This window comes from Gobio gobio, assembly GCF_949357685.1.
Source record: "Gobio gobio genome assembly, chromosome: 9".
In the NCBI taxonomy this organism is placed as follows: Eukaryota; Metazoa; Chordata; class Actinopteri; order Cypriniformes; family Gobionidae; genus Gobio; species Gobio gobio.
The window spans coordinates 16,221,105-16,241,904 of record NC_137115.1 but is presented as its reverse complement, the minus strand read 5'-3'; the positions used below and the strand labels follow the sequence as shown (position 1 = coordinate 16,241,904).

Below are 20,800 nucleotides of genomic sequence, written 5' to 3'. Positions count from 1 at the left end.
TTACACTAGCTGTGGCATAAAAAAACAGCTGTCAATTCATGTTGAATTCTGCAGTCTGTGGGAGATTTTAAAATGATAATCTTAAAAACAAAAAAAACAATGTAACCTATGTTAGGTAAATGCGAATTAACCTCATGCCTTCCAGCTGTCTGCCTGAATGTATGTTTGTGTTGCCTATAACTGTCAGCAGCCCACTGCAGAGAAGCTGTTTGTATGAACTAAATTTATGAACTAAACTGGATTACACTGGACAGTGTTTTAATGCTTTCACTAAAGACACTAATTGGTTTAAACCTGTTGCTGACACAGCATTTGTACTTTTAAAGCATCAGCTGAAAAGAAACAGAACAGCTGCAACACTTTTAGACGTTCCAGTATACTTCAATTTGCTTTTAGTATCAGTGAGATGACATAAGAAGCTTCTTGTGCGTGTGTGTGTGTGTGTGTGTGTGTGTGTGTGTGTGTGTGTGTGTGTGTGTGTGTGTGTGTGTGTGTGTGTGTGTGTGTGTGTGTGTGTGTGTGTGTGTGTGTGTGTGTGTGTGTGTGTGTGTGTGTGTGTGTGTGTGTGTGTGTGTTTATAAGAACCCATCTCAAGCCATTTGGTCAGTCATGTTTGATCAGCTGGCTACGGGGTAATCTTTCCCTCTTATAGTGCTGGCTTGTTTCTGGTAACAGGATGTAATTGGGGGATGGAGGTGATCTCTGAATAACTCAGGGGAAATTCTGCAATACTGTCATATGCATTGAATTAAAAGTTTATATTAAATCATTATAATTAACAGTCATAGGCCAGGTTTCACAGACAGGGCTTAGATTAAGCCAGGAGTAGGGCTTATAGTTAAATTAGGATATTTAAGTAGCTTTCATAAACATACTTGTGTGCATCTTTAGACAAAACAATGGCACTGACATGTTTTAAGATATGTCAGTGTAAGTTGCTTTCAGGTAAGACAGCTCAAGCATGCATTTTAGTCTGGGAATAGGCTTAAAAGGTTATTTCACCAAAAATGAAAATGAAAAATTACTCACCCTCATGTCATTCCAAACCCTTAAGACCTTCGTTCATCTTCGGAACACAAATTAAGATATTTTTGATGAAATCCGAGAGGTTTCTGAACCATCCATAGGCAGCAATGTCATTGCAAATTTCAAGGCCCAGACAGGTAGTAAAGACATGGTTAAAATAGTCCATGTGACTACAGTGGTTAAACCTTAATGTTATGAAGCGACGAGTATACTTTTTAAATGACGACTTTATTCAACAATTTCTTCTCGCCTGTGTCAGACTCCTATGCTGTTGACGTAGTAAACAGCGCAGGACTTCCGGGTTCTACAGCAGAATGCAGCCTCATTATTGGCCAGCTCCTGAATAAGCATCACACGACGTGGTGCTCACGTGAACAGCATCAGCCAATGGTGAGCCGGCGTTGTGACATAGAACCTGGAAGCGCTGCACTGTGTTTACTATGTCAACAGCATAGGAGTCTGACACAGACAAGAAGAAATTGTTGAATAAAGTTGTTAAATTTGTTTTGTTTTTGTGCACAAAAATTATTCTCGTCGCTTCATAACATTAAGGTTGAACCACTGGAGTCACATGGATTTTAACCATGTCTTTACTACCTTTCTGGGCCTTGAAAGTGGTAATTATATAGCTGTCTATGGAGGGGTCAGAGAGCTCTCAGATTTCATAGAAAATATCTAAATTCATGTTCAAATCAAATCAAATCAAATCACTTTATTGTCACACAGCCATGTACACAAGTGCAACAGCAGGTGAAATTCTTGGTGCAGTTCCGAGCAACATAGCAGTCATGACATGTACAACATTTAAAGCAGCATCAGATTACACATCTGATGCGCCCACAATTACTCACAGCACAGTAAACACTACAATAAATAATTTACACAATGTGAGTGTAGTTCTCACAGCTTTAACCAATATACACATACTTACAATATACATATACTTTAAACAATATACACTAAACATACAGTAAACAGTATACATTAAGCTATAATAATAATAATATACAATGTACAGTATCCATTATTATTCATAGTAGAGATCCAATGTACAATAGGTGCTATATGATAAATGATAAATAATAAATTATAATAAATGTGTATATAATGTGTGTGTATCTACAGTGGGTTGTGCTGAGTGATATTCTGTCCAGTGTGTGTTATGATCCTGATGGGTCAAGAGTTAAGGAGTCTGATTGTTTGTGGGAAGAAGCTGTTCTGGAGTCGGCTGGTGCGTGTTCTGATGCTGCGGTACCGTCTGCCTGATGGCAGCAGTGAGAGCAGCCCATGGCTCGGGTGGCTAGAGTCTCTGATGATCCTCTGAGCTCTCTTCACACATCGCCTGGCGTAAATGTCCTGGAGGGAGGGAAGCTCACCTCCGATGATGCAGCTGGCCGTGCGCACTACCCTTTGCAGGTTCAGAAGATGAATGAAGGTCTTACGGGTTTGGAGCGACATGAGGTCAGTAATTAATGACAGAAATTGCATTTTTGGGTGAACTAACCCGAGCAATAATGTTTTTCCTTTTGAAAAAGAAGTACGCTTTTAAAAATAGTACTTATTGCGGAAATAATAAACTTCAAAATAATATAAGTGTGAATTGAATGTAAAGTTTTTATACACTTACAAATAAATGAAAATGTATTTAAATGTATATTAAATGCAATTAGTTGAACATTTTTGAGCCACTTAAGTAGGACTTAAGTACATATTATGTAGTTTCATAATTAGTTCTGTTGTCTTTGAAAGTGTACTTTTGAATATACTGACAAGCAATTATGGCCAAATAGAATATAGCCTACTATTAAGACTTCTATGTGTAAAGCCGAAAGTATAATTCGTTTTTTTTACACGTACATGAGCGTATGCGCACAGTCGAACGCACAGCCTCGCAAAGTATACTTCTTTTGATTCGTTACACACGTACACAGACGTTCGACGCATACAGTTTTGAGCAGTCACACGGCACGAGTAACAAACCATGTCAATTCTGCAAAAAAATTAAATGCGCATGTGCAAACTGCATGTACAAAGTACATTACAAAAATCCAGTGGTGCGTATTCAGTAAGCGCGTACTCTTCTGATGACGAAATTTGCATAACGTGCACTGTACGCTGACCCTGAAAAAGTGAAGTATACTTTGGCCTTTACATCCACCAGATGTAAACTATCCCCTTTAAGCCCTTTGTCTTCACTCATTCTTTGCAAAGTCCTGTAAGCGTCATACTGCATTTCTGAGTGCCCCCTACCATGATTTTGGTTTTAACTTTGACTTTCTGCCTGGTTTCCCATATTTCTCTGCTTTTCTGCCGTTGTCTTTTTGGTTTATCTGTCCTGTGTTTTGACCTATTGCCTGTTTAATGGATTATGATTCTGGATTGCCCTAATAAAGCTGCATGTGGATCCTCAACCATGTCAGAGCAGTTTGTGATAGAATGTCATGTTTAAATATATGTAATTTTGATTTGTAATGATAAAGTTGCCAACATCTAAAATATATTAACTTTAAATACTGTATGGGTTATGTCAATGACACACTGTAGTTACAATTATAATCAATTACTTGCATATGCTTTAGTATATTAGTCAACACATCAAAAAAAGTGTACTTTAACATTCTTGACGTTATTACAAAATGCACTTTTAAGTGAACTTAAGAGTATTAAGAAAAAGTCATGATAGTACACTTAAGTGGTATTAATTTTATTAATATTATATTACCATCAAATACAACTTTTTCTTTAAATATAGTCCATACTGTTAAGATTTTAAGTACACTACAAGGATACATTTTATAGCTACAGTTAAGCACAATTCACAGGGGTTAAAAATGTTTTAGATTGTTTTGCATACAGTTAAACATTTATTGTGTATTTGTTTTTTATTGTTTATTCTTTAACTTCAACACACTGACATTTTTCAACTTGTTACATGTTTGTCACAGTGCTTGCAAGTCAGCACTGTATTGCTATTCCCACATTCTCTTTACTGGTTCAATTCTGCAATAAACATAACTAATAGTCACAGGATCCTCATAGTTCACCATTTAGCCCTTATGCTGTTAACCTGGTTTCCTAGTTAATAACGGGCAACTGTTGTTTGCCCTCAAAGTGGAGAGGAAACGCATCTATCTGATTTTGACAGGTGTGGCTGTAAACCTTCACCATATAAATATCCTGCTGGTTTGTTAGCCGTTCTGGCAGCTTTGCAAATGGCAAAGACATTTGTGAGAGGCATATGCAATTGAAGAGGCACAATAACACATGAGCAAGAGTCCTGTTCAATATCAGCACAGCTGTGATTCAACTGTGGCCTGTGGGTAGCAAATAGCCTGTCAGGAAGAACGGTCATGGAGAACATGATCATTAAACACGTCAAATCAAATTTGAGGACATTTTTAAGAATTGGAATAATATAATTAATTCAACATGTTTTAGAGAGCTCCACTTGCTTTACAGTAAACTTGTTTGGATCCATCTTATTGGTGTGCAGTGTATCCAACCCAGCCACACGTGCTCGTCTTCTGAGGAACTCTGGGTTCTTTTAGTACAGCCTGACATGGGCGGCCATTTATTGAGCGATCTGCTGCCCTCTGCTGTTCGAAAAAGCAACAGTCATGAAATCCACTGTTCTGAACACTATTTGCAATTTGGTTGAGTTGTAAATTAGTTTTAAAGGGGGATTTAATAGAAGATCTTAGTATTGAATATGTATATCACTGGTAATGGAGAATGCAGAAATGATGGAAATGAGAATGTGAGAATGAGAAAATTAAATAAATAGGCATTCGAAAAGTTTTACACGTTGCAAAATGTTATTTCCATGAAACATACAATACAAAGAGGTGCAGAAAAAATAGAAAACAAAACAATAATAATAGCCTACATTAAAAACACGGAGAAATAGCATCATATAATACATTCGTACGTCAATGGCTACATACAACTAACATATTACATACAATGTCATTTTTAAAAGTATGTTAAATGTATTTTGTACAAATGACAATGTACATTTTAATGAATAAAAGGATTCATTAATGACGTGACGTTATGACGTCACCTGTGAGAGAAACATGCTTATGTGAGTTCAGTTTTTACGCTGCGAATAGACAATAATAGGCGCATATAATAGTACAAATATGCTGTGCATGAACGCTAAAATGGATTAAATATGATGTGGAAAAATACCCAACAAATGGAGCTGATCTGTGTACGAGACGTGCTGTCATGACAACGGACGCCGTTTACCGCAGCACCTGTAAGGGTCTTTTCCTCATGGACGAGTTCTCGCCTGTTTGTTTAGGATGATAGAAAGGGAACCCGTTGCATCCAAAGTTAATTACTATTTTCTTTATTTTCCCGTTTAGACAGGATAAGCATGATGTCTGTGGATGGGCTTATAGTGTGTGCTGTGCTGCAGGACCACGCTGATCAGCTGTCAGTGTTAGGAAACATTATACGCCCGGGAGCGGAGACTGTGAGTAACATCACACTTAGACCTACTTTAATCTCAGAATTGTTTTCTGTTTATATCCTTTAGGGATACAACAGCTTGTCGCTGGGGCAGTACCCTTAAGGGGCATATTTGTGTCTTATTTACCCATAAAAAGTCATAGTAGTAGCCTAACTTAAAAGTAGCCTACATATCACTACTCTAAGGTATAATGCACCTTTTAGGGGTTTATAAAGAACGAAGTTGTACTTTGAAGAGTAACGTTACTCCAGTTGAAGTTGTTGTAGCCAACCCCTGTACTATTTTGCCTATATTTTATTTCTTACAGTGTACATGTTTGACATGCTTATATTGCTGCTTGCATTATGTTCAGTTTATTTTCTGTTGTTGTTTATTTATTTTTGGTGGACTTCACCAATAAGGGTTAACTTAAATAAATTAAGCATTTTGTAGAGCTAATCAAGGATTTGTTGACCAAGGTTTTATTTTAAATCGAGTTGTGTCAAAACACATATTATTAAAAAAAATAATAATAATAACGGGACTAAAATTCTAACCTGTCAGTAATAGCCTACTCCATTTCCTTTTTGATTGACTACCAGAAATTCTTTCTCTGATGCAGATAAAGGAAATAAACTGCTACATAGAAGGTTTTTTATTTGTAACCCTGGGTTTTAGGGCTGCACAATCCAGGGTTGTACAGAAAACTCATGACCAATTAAAACAAATGTATTCTTGAATATGTAGGCCCCATAGTCTATACAAGGCCTCAACAAGGCTCTTGGACCATGGCTCCCTGGCACTCCTCTTATTGTAGGGCCCTGTCAATATGAAGACCTACAATGCTCTTGTAACTATTTGGATACACTTTTTTGGGCTTCAAATTTTGGGCTGCCATTCACTACCATTATACAGCCTGGAAGAGCCAGGACATTTTTTTAATATAACTCCAATTATATTCGTCTGAAAGAAAAATGTCATATACACCTAGGATGGCTTGAGGGCGAGTAAATCATGGGGTCATTTTAATTTTTTTAACTATCCCTTTAATACCAGGCCATCAAGCAACCAAACACAATTTAAGAAAACACCACACTTAACACTTAAGTTAAAAAAAACCCTTATGATGACAAAAAAAAGGAGGACCGTGACGTCGCCCGGTACGGCGCAGCCGGGGCCCCACCCTGGAGCCAGGCCTGGGGTTGGGGCTCGTATGCGAGCGCCTGGTGGCCGGGCCTTCCCCCACGGGGTCCGGCCGGGCTCAGCCCAAAGGAGCGACGTGGGGACACCTTTCCGTGGGCCCACCACTCACAGGAGGGACCGTAAGGGGCTGGTGCAAAGAAGATCGGGCAGCAGTCGAAGGCAGGAGCCTAGACAACCCGATCCCTGGACACGGAAACTGGCTCTTGGGACATGGAATGTCACCTCACTGGTGCGGAAGGAGCCTGAGATTGTGCGTGAGGTTGAGAGGTTCCGACTAGAGATAGTCGGAATCACCTCTACGCACAGCTTGGGCTCTGGAACCACACTCCTCGAGAGAGGATGGACTCTTCACCACTCCGGAGTTGCCCATGGTGAGAGGCGGCGGGCTGGTGTGGGTTTGCTTATAGCCCCCCAGCTCTGCCGCCATGTGTTGGAGTTTACCCCGGTGAACGAGAGGGTCGTTTCCCTGCGGCTTCGGCTCGGGGATAGGTCTCTCACTGTTGTTTGTGCCTACGGGCCGAACGGCAGTGCAGAGTACCCGGCCTTCTTGGTGTCCCTGGGAGGGGTGCTGGAAAGTGCTCCGCCTGGGGACTCCGTCGTTCTACTGGGGGACTTCAACGCCCACGTGGGCAATGACAGTGACACCTGGAGGGGCGTGATTGGGAGGAACGGCCCCCCTGATCTGAACCCGAGTGGTGTTCAGTTATTGGACTTCTGTGCTAGTTACGGCTTGTCCATAACGAACACCATGTTCAGGCATAAGAGTGTCCATCAGTGCACATGGCACCAGGACACTCTAGGTCGTAGGTCAATGATCAACTTTGTGGTCGTTTCATCTGACCTGCGGCCGTATGTCTTGGACACTCGGGTGAAGAGAGGGGCGGAGCTGTCAACTGATCACCACCTGGTGGTGAGTTGGATCCGATGGCGGGGGAGGAAGCTGGACAGACTCGGTAGACCCAAGTGTATTGTAAGGGTCTGCTGGGAACGTTTGGCCGAGTCTCCTGTCAGAGAGATCTTCAACTCCTACCTCCGGCAGAACTTCGACCAGATCCCGAGGGAGGCTGGAGATATTGAGTCCGAATGGACCATGTTCTCCACCTCCATTGTCAAAGCGGCCACTCGGAGCTGTTGCCGTAAGGTCTCCGGTGCATGTCGAGGCGGCAATCCCCGAACCCGGTGGTGGACACCGGAAGTAAGGGATGCCGTCAAGCTGAAGAAGGAGTCCTATCGGGCCTGGTTGGCTTGTGGGACTCCTGAGGCAGCTGACACGTACTGGCAGGCTAAGCGGACTGCAGCCCGGTTGGTTGTGGAGGCAAAAACTCGGGCCTGGGAGGAGTTCGGTGAGGCCATGGAAAAGGACTATCGGCTGGTCTCGAAGAGATTCTGGCAAACCGTCCGGCGCCTCAGGAGGGGGAAGCAGTGCCCTACCAACGCTGTTTACAGTGGCGATGGGCGAATGTTGACCTCAACTGGGGATGTCGTCGGACGGTGGAAGGAATACTTCGAGGATCTCCTCAATCCCGCCATCACGTCTTCCATTGAGGAAGCAGAGGCTGGAGGCTCAGAGGAGGACTCGTCCATCACCCAAGCTGAAGTCACGAGGTGGTCAAGAAACTCCTCGGTGGCAAGGCACCGGGGGTGGATGAGATCCGCCCTGAGTACCTCAAGTCTCTGGATGTTGTGGGGCTGTCTTGGCTGACACGCCTCTGCAACATCGCGTGGCGGTCGGGGACAGTGCCTCTGGGATGGCAGACCGGGGTGGTGGTCCCTCTTTTTAAGAAGGGGGACCGGAGGGTGTGTTCCAACTACAGGGGGATCACACTTCTCAGCCTCCCCGGGAAAGTCTATGCCAGGGTACTGGAGAGGAGAATACGGCCGATAGTAGAACCTCGGATTCAGGAGGAACAGTCTGGTTTTCGTCCGGGCCGTGGTACACTGGACCAGCTCTATACCCTCTACAGGGTGCTGGAGGGTTCATGGGAGTTTGCCCAACCAGTCCACATGTGTTTTGTGGATTTGGAGAAGGCATTCGACTGTGTCCCTCGCGGCATCCTGTGGAGGGTGCTGGGGGAGTATGGGAGTTTGGTCCGCATTGCCGGCAGTAAGTCAGACTTGTTCCCGGTGCATGTTGGACTCCGGCAGGGCTGCCCTTTGTCGCCGGTTCTGTTCATAATTTTTATGGACTTCACCACCACTTTGAAGTGCATTTATAAGTGGACTAGGAAAGTTTATGTGGACTAGGGAAGTTTATATGGACAGACCATTGACCCATCTTTTTTGACCAAGGGAGCGTACACTTCAGGCAGCTCCATATACCACAATGCAACACAATTGTGAAAGTCACAGCAAATTGCACTTATTTTACCCCTTGCTCCACACATGTTAGGTGGTGTGGATGCTAGCCAACACGCAAGATGACTCAGAGTAGAAAACGTCTCTGGTTACAATTATTTATACAATGGCTAAGTGGCTAAACGCATCTCGTTGTCATGTAAGGGCCCTGTTCATGCTGGACAGACATTTTAATTGCATTTTGTGTCTGTTAAGAGGCACAAAGACACTCTTTATGTATATGCCCCCATAACTACCGTTTTAGCTGAGTGGGAGCTCTGGGCATTAACTGTAACAGCTCCGTGTTGCAAAGGTATAACGATCAAGATTAACTAAAAAATTCCCCGGAGTTCTCCTTTAAGTGAATGTGTTTTGTTGTTAAAAAAAACGTTATAATGATCTAGTTAGTTGATCTATAACGTGCGATGGGTGCCATGTTAGTTTGCATCAGATTTACAACACATAAATTCATACATTTCTCTCTAAATACATGAAAGTAATTTGGAACTGGGAGAAGAATAGAGTGAATATAATTGAATGGATTGTTATGGCCGCTTGCATAGACATTAGTGTGTATTTTACAAACTATAAATGTATTGCTTTGCTAGCATTTAAATGTCTGAAACCTAAAATATGTGCATTCTAAACTCCCATATGTGGGACTATACTCCCAAAGGCACAGAAATAACGATCCCACATGTGGGAACGTACCGCTCAAGCGGTTAATGCAGATATAACCTGGAAAGGGCGATCATTTGTGCAGAGTGGCAGCAGATGGTCAAACAAGCTATACGACCCATTAACAACTTTCACAATAGGCCACACGACCTAATTGAACACCACTCACAAATTCTGTTCATCAAGTTATGAATCAGGCAGATATTATCATCTTGCAAAGGCATACCCTTTGATGAGCTAAAGAATCTCGGGCACACACACACTCCCTGGCTAACTTTTGATTCACTTTACGTTCGTGATGTTGACATTATATGCACTTACGCGCGCCGATTGCCAACTAAACACAGACATTTGATGCAGTTTCACTCACCGCCTGCGGTTTCGTCTCATGACTGGGAACAAACAAACTTGCAAAACTGCATCCACTATTTCCTTAATGCTGGGTTATTTGGGAAGTTGAACATGGTTATCTTTCTCTTACAACCAGAAACACAATTCTTTATTGACATTGTTGATTTTGTGGTCTAAAAACAAAATGACAGCGCTGCCGATGGCTTCTGTAACCCGAATGCTCTTTGTTGACACTCTTGCTCTAATTCTGGTTGATGTGCGCACATACAAGGAATTCCGCCCTTTTTTGACTTCATGAAGGGTCATACTCAGAAACTTGTTCGAATCCTGAAGGAGTGTATTTGGAACAGAAATACTCCGTCATACATCTACATATAACTCATTTTTTTTTACATTTTGGTCAACTCTTTAACAGTGTAAATAAGTCACAATGCATGAAATAGCATTAGACCCCAGGTCAGATGTCTTAATCAAGGACAAAATGTTCCTAGTATGGTTTTATTGCCAGGTCACCACACAATAGTAATAACACATCATTGTCCACGTACCATGTTTTATCTCCCAATCATGTTTTTCTCTGTAACACATTCTGTATCACTATGTATTTAGCAGCAAAGGACCGAACTGCATCTGAAAACATCTCGATTGATGGCCGTGAGCAGTTTGCCTGATTTCACAGGAGAATTAAACAAATCCCAAAAGCAAATAAGCATTCAGGAGAGTCTACTTGCTCCTGACAACCTGGCCAAAGTTCAGAGAGACAGGTATGAGTGCACATTTCTCGATTAGGCCTACATTATGTATAATTATCATTTCATAATTTTTCATAAACCATTTCAACATCATCTATGATCCCATAGGCAGTTTGTGTCAGATGTGATAGATGGGTTAATCGTCGAGCTGCAGAAGAAAAACACTTTTCAAAGTCTCCTTTCAGCAGTAGCAGAGGAGCGGAAGAAGAAAGTCCAACTTCTGGACATAATAAACAGGTCTTAACATGAAATGACAAATAATTTACCCCAAAATATAATGTACTATACTATGTAGTCTCAATCTGTGAACATACACCACATTGTACATGAACTGTAGGGAGGAAGAGGGTCGTCTCAGGATTAAAGCACTGCAAAAACAGTTACTTGACATTCGCAAGCAAAAAACAGAGGAGTGTGAGGTAATCATCAGTGTCATTTTACAAAGAAAGCTTTTTCATTTAATAATATGCCATTTTATTTGAATACATACCATGATGTTCCAGATTTTACTGTGCATAATTCACTGGTGTTTGGAAAGCATGAAGTGAGCTTAACTGTCATGACGACAATGTCACAATGCAAAGAATCTTAATCATTAACAAAGGCTGAGACACAAAAGTACTGCATCATCTTTACTTTTAAACTTTGGTCTAAAGTTTTGGACAAATACACATGTAGCTTGCACTCTGGCTCAAAAGACTCTTTTCTTCCCAGAGGCTTCAGAAGTTGGAGGATTGCCTGAGGGAGCAGGTACAGAACATGAGGGTGAAGACAAACCAACAAGAGAAATTTGTGAAGAGCTGTGCCGAACAGCTAGTCTTCCAGGGACTGAAACTCAACAGTCACAAGGAGAACGGACTAGAAGATGAAGTTGGGGTGTGTGTTTGACAACTTGTTCCAAGTGGTACTTACTGCAAAGTCAAATGATGTCCAGCTCCACCTCTCTGGACGTCTCATGGAATGGGGATAGTCCAGTGCCGGGTATACTTGCCCTGCAGAGTTTAGCTCCAACCCCAATTATGAGCGGTATGGTTCAGGGGCCTCATTTATAACCGTTGCGTACGCACAAAACATGCCCTGAAAGAGGCATATATGCCACTTCTGACACATAAGTTGTGATTTATAAAAACAAATTGACAGGAAAATTTGCGCACCTGCTTGCAAACTCCCAGACTGACCCATGCGTACTAACTCTTTTAGAAAGAAATAAAGTAAGAACAATTTTAACCTTTTAAAGTTTTAAACATTTTCATTTTGATATACACATTTACATTAATGTTCCAGTTTCATTAAAGGGTTTGTTCACCCAAAAATGAAAATTCTGTCATTAATTACTTACCCTCATGTCGTTCGACACCCGTAAGACCTCCGTTCATCTTCGGAACAGAAATGAAGATATTTTAGTTGAAATCTGATGGCTCTGAAAGGCCTCCATTGGCACAATGGCACTTTACACTCTCAAGACCCTTAAAAGGTACTAAAGACGTCGTTACAAAGTCCATCTCACTACAGTGGTTCTAAAATAACTTTATGAATCGGCGAGAATAGTTTTTGTGCGCAAAAAAACCCTAAATAACAACTTGCATAGTGATGACGATTTCAAAACAAGGCATCATGAAGCTTCGAAGCGTTATGAATCAGCAAGTCGAATCAGCGGTTTGAATCGCCAAATTTCAGCAGTTTGGCGGTTTGACACGCGATCCGAATCATGATTCATGCCTTGTTTTGAAATCGTCATCACTATGTAAGTCGTTATTTAGGGGTTTTTTGCACACAAAAACTATTCTCGCCGATTCATAAAGTTATTTTAGAACCACTGTAGTGAGATGGACTTTGTAATGACGTCTTTAGTACCTTTTAAGGGTCTTGAGAGTGTAAAGTGCCATTGTGCCAATGGAGGCCTTTCAGAGCCATCAGATTTCAACTAAAATATCTTCATTTCTGTTCCGAAGATGAACGGAGGTCTTACGGGTGTCGAACGACATGAGGGTAAGTAATTAATGACAGAATTTTCATTTTTGGGTGAACTAACCCTTTAATGGCGATATGCACTGAAATTACATAAAGTCATTACTCCGTTAAACAAAAATGATATGAATTTAGATAGACGTGGATGTTCTACTTTTGATCACATTTCCTGTGACATGCTGTTTTAATGACAGCAAGGATTACATATAGGCAAATTCCAATAATTCCTCTTTAAATTAAACTGCAGATCTCATGTTATGACAAAATATTTTTAGCGAGAACGATGATCAGTGATGCATACTTACTTTGATATTATAGACACTGCAGGATTCGGTGGTCAAGCGGTCAAGCGGTCCATTGTCCGGTTTTAATAGGTCCAATGATAATAGCTTACTGTACAACCGCAGCTGCAAGGAGGTGTTTCCTTTTTAAAATACTTTGTCAGTGACGAACAGAGTCAGACAATTGTATTTACACTGCAATAAATAGGCCTGCTTCCATTAAAATAGCGGCCCCACTTTATATTAGGTGGCCTTAACTACCATGTATTTACATACAGTACAATTTACTTACTGTGTTCATGTTGTATTGCAAAACACTTTGCTGATATTGAGGTGGGATACGGATAAAGTTAGGGAGAGGTGTGGTGGTATGGGTAAGTTTAAGGGTAGGGTCAGGTGTAAGGGAAGTGTCAACAGTGTAATTATAAATGTAACTACAGAAATTAATTGCAGATGTAATTACATGCAGGTCATTTAAAAAAGGTAAGTACAATGTAAAAACATGTATGTACACGATAAGTGCATCATATCAAATTAATAATTAAAATGTTAGTACATAGTAGTTAAGGCGACCTAATAAAAAGTGGGTCCAAAATAGTCTATACATCCTAAAAGATATGTTCACATTATCCATTTGTTTTTATGGATATTTTTGATATATTTATTCTAAAACATAAAAATGATATTGGATGATTTTCAGCAATGTAATGTGTAAGGAACAAATGGCATTTATAGTCCGTATGTAATATTTTTCAATGTCTTGTACCTTTGACAGTGTTAAACATGGTGTCATATGTGAATATGCATGAAAATGATATGCAGATGAGGTTATGCATAGTAAAACTAGGCGTTGTAAGCTCCATTTATGGTGATTCAGGGTAGAGATGCACGTTCGCATAATCTTCTGCTGACTGGAATTTATAAAGGTATTTTTGCGCAGGTTCTGTCGTAAGCATGGTTTTATAAATCTGAAAACTTTTGTGCGTACACAAAATCTAGCTTTTGTGCTTACGTACACTTTTAGGATGAAATCTACAGAAAGTTTTATAAATGAGGCCCCAGTATAGTTACGCAATTTTTGTTGTTTCCATTGTCAGAAGTTGTGAATGGTACCGTAATTCCAAACCGCACCGTACCACTTTATTGGCACCCTTCCGTTGGGGTACCTAGCACAGTAGTCCGGTACTAAAGGGTGGAGCTAGACTCACTGCAGAACATTGATTGGTTAACAGAAAATCGTCACTTGCGCATGCTTTTTTTGCAACTTGCGTTTTTCCTTGCAGCCTGCAGCCTTGGCTCAAACAAAGCGTGTCTTCTTCTTGTGACAATAGCCACATGCCGAGAAGCAAGAACAAGTGTAATCTCCTCTGAAAGAACAGATTAAGGCAGGGGTCCCCAAACTCGCCCCTGGAGGGTCACTGTCTTGCAGAGTTTAGCTCCAACCACAATTAAACGAGCCCGATCACACGGAAATGCATATAAATAATACGAGTGTGCAATGTCGAGAATGTATATGATATGCACTTTATGGCATATTATACGCTCCATCCATTTGCACCTCACTTGTTCTGCACCTCCATGTAGCTGCATAATTTTGTGTCCTAGAAACTACCTAGAACACTTTAGCAGGCAACTGCCTTTCAAAGTCCTAGTGACCACCCAGAATATTTATACAACTTTTACATTTGTAACACAAAATACAAATGTTGATGTCTTTTATTGTATGGACAAAAAAGTATATTTAAAAAGGCATTTATCAGAATTATCTTCTTTTGTGTTGACAGGTTTGAAAGGACATGAGGGCGAGTGAATGTTGAATTAATTCTCATTTTTAAGTGAACTATCACTTAAAAGAATATAAAATGTAACTTTTTAAACTTTCAGACAAGCCACCATTTAAATTTTCATGCAGGGTTGTGTGTAGTGTATGTGTGGTTGGCTGTAGCTCAATTGGTAGTGCATTTGAGCTTCACCTCTTTATGCTCTTGCTAAATATTGAAGAACAATGGCATATCTGGTGGATGTTGCTACCCAACTACTTTAATTGCCACTTTTTGTCACAAAATTTGTCATTTTTTCATCAATAAGTCAGGACTTTTATAAATTCAGTGTTTCCAATTAACAAGTTTATAATTAGTAATTCTAATAATTCTGATACCCAACACATACTGTAAAACCCGCATACCATCATATTTTTATTCACAACTTCCACTTTTGGTTGCATTTTCAGATGCTGCAAGAGAGAACTGAAGAGGAAAAGAATCTTCACATGGAGATGGAGATCTTCCTAAAAAGACAACATGCAGTGAGTGAAGCACAACTTTATTTTATGCAGCGTTATTCATAAAGCTTTGTTAAATGAATTAGATTTGTGCTTGCATGGATGTGCATCCCTAAGAACTAATTGTACCTCAATTGGTATAGAGTAGGGGTGTCCAATCCTGCTCTTGGAGGGCCACTGTCCTGCAGAGTTTAGCTCCAACCCTAAACAAGTAAATCAAGGTCTTCAGTATTACTAGGTGCTTTTCAATTAGAAGGATGCATCCTAGCCAGGCTGTTCCATTAAATAGTGTAGTGTCTAACTGGTCGCATTTACATTTCATGGTTCAAGTGGCCCAATTCCAGATCAGATATGACCCATGAATGTGTAAGCAGGAAAAAAAAAACACATGTATTCCAATATTGTCAGATCGGTTTCAGGCCTCATTCATATATGGAAAAAAAAATCAGATATGAATCAAAAATCTTTTTCTCTCTTTTTCGCCGTTTTTACTTCCTTTTTTTGCCTAAGCGTTTCCCGGTCAATATGTCTAGCTTGGGTTGTTTCGCCAAGTTTATAGTGTGAATGCAGATAAAGGATATGGGTCACAAGAAGATTTAAGCTGGTCATCAAAAAAATATTGTCAACAATCTGAATTGGGCATCAAGACCTGCAGTGTAAATGCACCATTAGTAATAATGTTGTTTGATCCATGTTGGTTCAACATTATATGACTGCTGTTAATGATGTCATGAACAGGTGATGGAATAATAACTTTGGCTAGTTAATTCAGGATTGCAACTAATGGCCATTTCTGTTCCATTTCCCTATTCTGATAAGGCCCCCTGAAATCATCCTAACCATCCCCTCATTATCGTGCTCCTGCTAATGAGTAACTATGCTTATAACCAAAGGCTGAGAGTTGTTGTTTCAACCGCACGACTTTGCAATGCTGTTTTCAAATGTTATTTGGAACTATCCCTGCATCTGAATATGGGTAACACTTTACAACAACAAAGGTTGTATTAGTTAACATTAGTTAATGCATTAGTTAACATGAACTGACCATGAACAACACCTCTGTAATAATATAATATTCTCATAATCTCATAATATTCATAAAACAGTAGGCTAAAATTACCCAGATGACCTATGACTTGATTGACTATGGCGATATTCTAAAGTGCACATCTGATGAATACTGTACTATCCCATGAGGCCACGGAGTGGAGTTGTGAATAGCCATGAAGCCACGCAACTGACACTAGTAGTTAATGTGACCGTAAAAACATGATGGATGTAAGTCCAAATTTCATTCACACTACCCATATTTAGACTTTTATTAATGGCCATGAAATAAGTAAAAAAAAAAAAAACCTACTATACAAGATAGTTTGCTAAAAGATTTGGGGCGCCTGCCTTTACATGCACATGATCTTTAATGACATCCCATTCTTAATCCGTAGGTTTTAATATGGAGTTGAATATATACAACAACTATATAACAGCTTCAACTATTCTGGGAACGCTTTCCACAAGGTTTAGTGTGGATTGTGTATATGAGAATTTTTGACCATTCTTGTTGAAGCGCATTTGTGAGGTCAGGCACTGATGTTGGACGAGAAGGCCTGACTCTGCAACATTCTGGGGTGTGTTTCCTAAATTAGGCCAGTCAAGTTCCTTCACAACAAACTCGCTTATCCATGTCTTTATGGACCTTGCTTTGTGCACTGGTGCGCAGTCATGTTGGAACAGGAAGGGGGAAGCCGTCCCCAAACTGTGCCCACAATATTGGGAGCATGAAATTGTCCAAAATGTCTTTGTATGCTGAAGCATTAAGAGTTCCTTTACTGGAACTAAGGGACCAAGCCCAACCTCTGAAAAATAACCCCACACCACAATCCCCCCTCCACCAAACTTTACACTTGGCACAATGCAGTCAGGCAAGTACCGTTCTCCTGCCATCCGCCAGAGAAGTGTGATTCGTCACTCCAGATAAATGTCTCCACTTCTCTATAGTCTAGTGGCGGCGTGCTTTACACCACTGCTGCCAATGCTTTGCATTGCACTTGGTGATGTAAGGCTTGGATGCAGCTGCTCGACCATGGAAACACATTCCATAAAGCTCTCTACGCACTGTTCTTGAACTAATCTGAAGGCCAAACAAAGTTTGGAGGTCTGTAGCTATTGACTCTACAGAAAGTTGGTGACTTCTGCGCACTGTGCGCCTCAGCATGCGCTGACCCCGCTCTGTGATTTGACGTGGCCTACCGCTTTGTGGCTGAGTTGCTGTTGTTCTCAATTGCTTCCACTTTGTTATAATACCACTTGCAGTTGAACGTGGAATATTTAGTAGTGAGGAAATTGTATGAATTACTTATTGCACAGGTGGCAGCCTATCATGGTACGACGCTTGAATTCATACACCTGTGGCCATGGAAGTGATTGGAAAACCTGAAATCAATGATTTGGAGGGGTGTCCCAATACGTTTGGCAATATAGTGTATGTTTAGATCGATGGAACTTGTGACCATTGTTGGCTAACGATAATTTAGGAAACGCACCCCAGAATTTTGCAGTTTCAACATCGACAGAATTGCCATGATGCTCACCACTGAAACTTTGATAATGAAGCTGACTGACTGATTGTCTTGTTGGTTATGCTTGGAGTTCTGTTTGTAATTTAATTAGGCATATTCTGGTGCAAACACATCAGGATTAATTGATGCCACTGAACTGTTTGTGCCTCAAAGAACTCACAGGAAAAGTTCCAGTTTTGGATCCAACGGTATGAGAAAGGCATGGATGAAAAGGAGCAAGAGATCACTGCTCTAAAGAATAAAAGAAACATCAGCCAGGCACGAATTCACGAACTGTCCAAAAAGGTTTTTATATGAAACGCATCTGTGTTACTTGTTTACTCTCACCTAATTTTTATTCCTTTTAAAATTCCTTTTGAGAGACTCTGTATCAATAAGCGACAAATTGTAAAATACATTTTTATTCCTCAGTGCAGAGATATGCAAGAGGTTATCATTGAGGACAGGACGGAGAAGGAACATTTGCGTGCAAAGCTAGAGAAAGAGCAGAAGGAGAGAGATGCAGCAACCAAGGTAACATATAGCTTAATTCTAGGAAAATAGGTAAAAGCCCCCCGCGGAAATCATTAAATTGTTTAAAGGGATAGTTCACCGAAAAATTAATAACCTGTCATCATTTACTCACCCTCATGTTGTTCCAAACCTGTATGAGTTTCTTTCTTCTGCTGAACACAAAAAAATATATTTTGACTTCCATAGTATTTTCCCCCACTATGTAAGTCAATGGGGTCCATCAACTATTTGGTTACAGACATTCTTTAAAATATCTTCTTTTGTGTTCATACAGGTTTTGAACAGCTCAAGGGCCTTTAAAGAGAATGGAGTTTTTGCAGCTTGCATGAGTATCGTTCAGAATGTAATTGAGAATTCCAATTTAATCCCTTAATAATAATAATAAAGAGGGGAAAAACTTAGCTACAATAGTTGCCTACACACTTTTGGTGCCTGGCCCCTTAAAAACAGAATCATCCACACATTTGCAATATGGGAAAGAAAATTTTAACCCATAGGTATGTCTAATCACTAATATACTTAATTCTCTTTTGTTTCATGTATCTCTTTTCAGATCCAGGCCTGGTGGCGGGGGACTCTCATACGCAGAGGACTGGGTTCTCCTAAGAAAGCAGCCAAATCCAAGGCTAAAGGTGGCAAAAAAGGCAAAAATAAGAAGAAATGATGACTGTCACAATAGACTTTTATAGTGGCGTCAAAAATGTAAAAAATAATAAAAGGGAAGCAAGTCATTACCAGAGCATCAACAGAGTGACAGTTTGATGATCAGAAATGTAACTTTAAGATTTTTACATCATGTTCTAAAGCAAGGAACACACCAAACCGACGCTGACCAACTAGAAGCGATGAAAGTAGACTGCAGAGTCGGCTCACGTCGGCAGCGTCTGGGTCCAAAGTTGCCCTGACACACCAAGCAGACGCTCGACATCCGACGGCCAAGTAGCATGTCCGTTCTGCGCCTGCGTAAGAGTAAATAGCTTTCCGTACCAGCTGGTGGCAGTAGTCTGTTTTCGTTATTCAAAGCGGGAAACCGGAAGAGCTACCCTGTATATCCTATATAAACAAAGCACCTCATAATCTCGCTCACCATAGACGGTCACTTCTGTTATTTTTGTCGTGCACTGGTTCGCTAACAGAACAGCCAATCAGAACGATCAGATGGCCCGACTGACCGGCAAGCGGCGATGCCGATTCAACATGTCGAATCAGCTGAAAAATAGCCGACGGGGACCAACGTCAGCCGACGGTGCGGAACACACCAAGAAAACTTAGTTGGCCAATGCACGGAAACTGCCCGACGGCCGACTGTCGGCTTGGTGTGTTCCAGGCTTAAGAGACCAGGGGCCTCATTTATAAAACTTTCCATAGATTTCATCCTAAAAGTGTACGTAAGTACAAAATCTCATCTGCATATAATTTCCAATTTTCCATGCATATTCCCATCCACGTGACACCATGTTTAAAGGAACACTCCACCGTTTTTAGAAATAGGGCTTATTCAACATCTTTCCTACATTTAGATATGTGGGCAAATGCATTTTTGTCTCAGTGCATGCATTATTTTAGTTTGACAGGGTCGCCGCTAGCTTAGCTTAGCATAATTAATGGAATCCTATGTTGCCAGCTAGCATGTCCCGAGTAAAAGTGATTACTAATACAAATGCTATTTGTACAACGAATACAAATAGCGATGCAGATTAAGACTAGGCGATTTCCTAGGCAGATATTAACTTGGGACTATATTAGGGTGAAGCACAGGCGAAAAACTGCTACTTGGGCGCAGAGATATCACGCAACACATGAAATCCCCAAACTTCCGTCAACATACCGGCGTGCAACGCGACAAAAAACGGGGAAAAAAGTATAACATACCGGCGTGACCTGCACCGTGTGTCTTATCTTTTGGATTGTTTATTTTGAGAAGTTAAAGCTACAGTTACAGCAAACATGGTAATTTCCTGCGTATCGCATTGCATGCATCATGTTTAAAATAATCACTTACTCCATGGACAGCTGTCCAATGGGTCCATCCAGCGTGGGGCATTTTTTCCAGTTCACTTTATCACACTGGAAAAAAAAATCGAATACTGCAGGATGGATCAACGCCGTGAAATCCTCAGCTGTGACACAACTGCGGGCACGCTCATCTTGATCTGACGCGTTGAGCCTGGTCATCGTTGGCAGTAACTTGTCCCACTCGCCACAGCACAGACACTCTATTTCAGTCAGCATAGAGTGACATTTTCCACCATACTCACACCACCAGTTCACGTTGGCTCTCATCCTCACGTACTCCGGCTGTTGAGCGATCACAACCTCCTCCTCCTGTCGTTCTATTTCCAAAGCACGCAGGCGTAGCTCCTCTTCTGAAAACTCTG

At 40.9% G+C, this 20,800-nt stretch overlaps 1 protein-coding gene across 1 annotated transcript; it reads left to right on the top strand.

Moving 5' to 3' along the window:
* Positions 1–5,407: 5,407 nt before the first annotated feature.
* On the top strand, positions 5,408–19,086 carry drc9 (dynein regulatory complex subunit 9; the record flags this gene model as incomplete). Its single annotated transcript, XM_079825305.1, has 9 exons — positions 5,408–5,506; positions 10,658–10,812; positions 10,909–11,037; positions 11,138–11,219; positions 11,515–11,676; positions 15,280–15,354; positions 18,063–18,194; positions 18,321–18,422; positions 18,976–19,086. 9 exons carry the CDS (start codon positions 5,408–5,410, stop codon positions 19,084–19,086), a joined length of 1,047 nt encoding a protein of 348 aa, XP_079681431.1.
* Between the last annotated feature and the right edge of the window lie 1,714 nt (positions 19,087–20,800).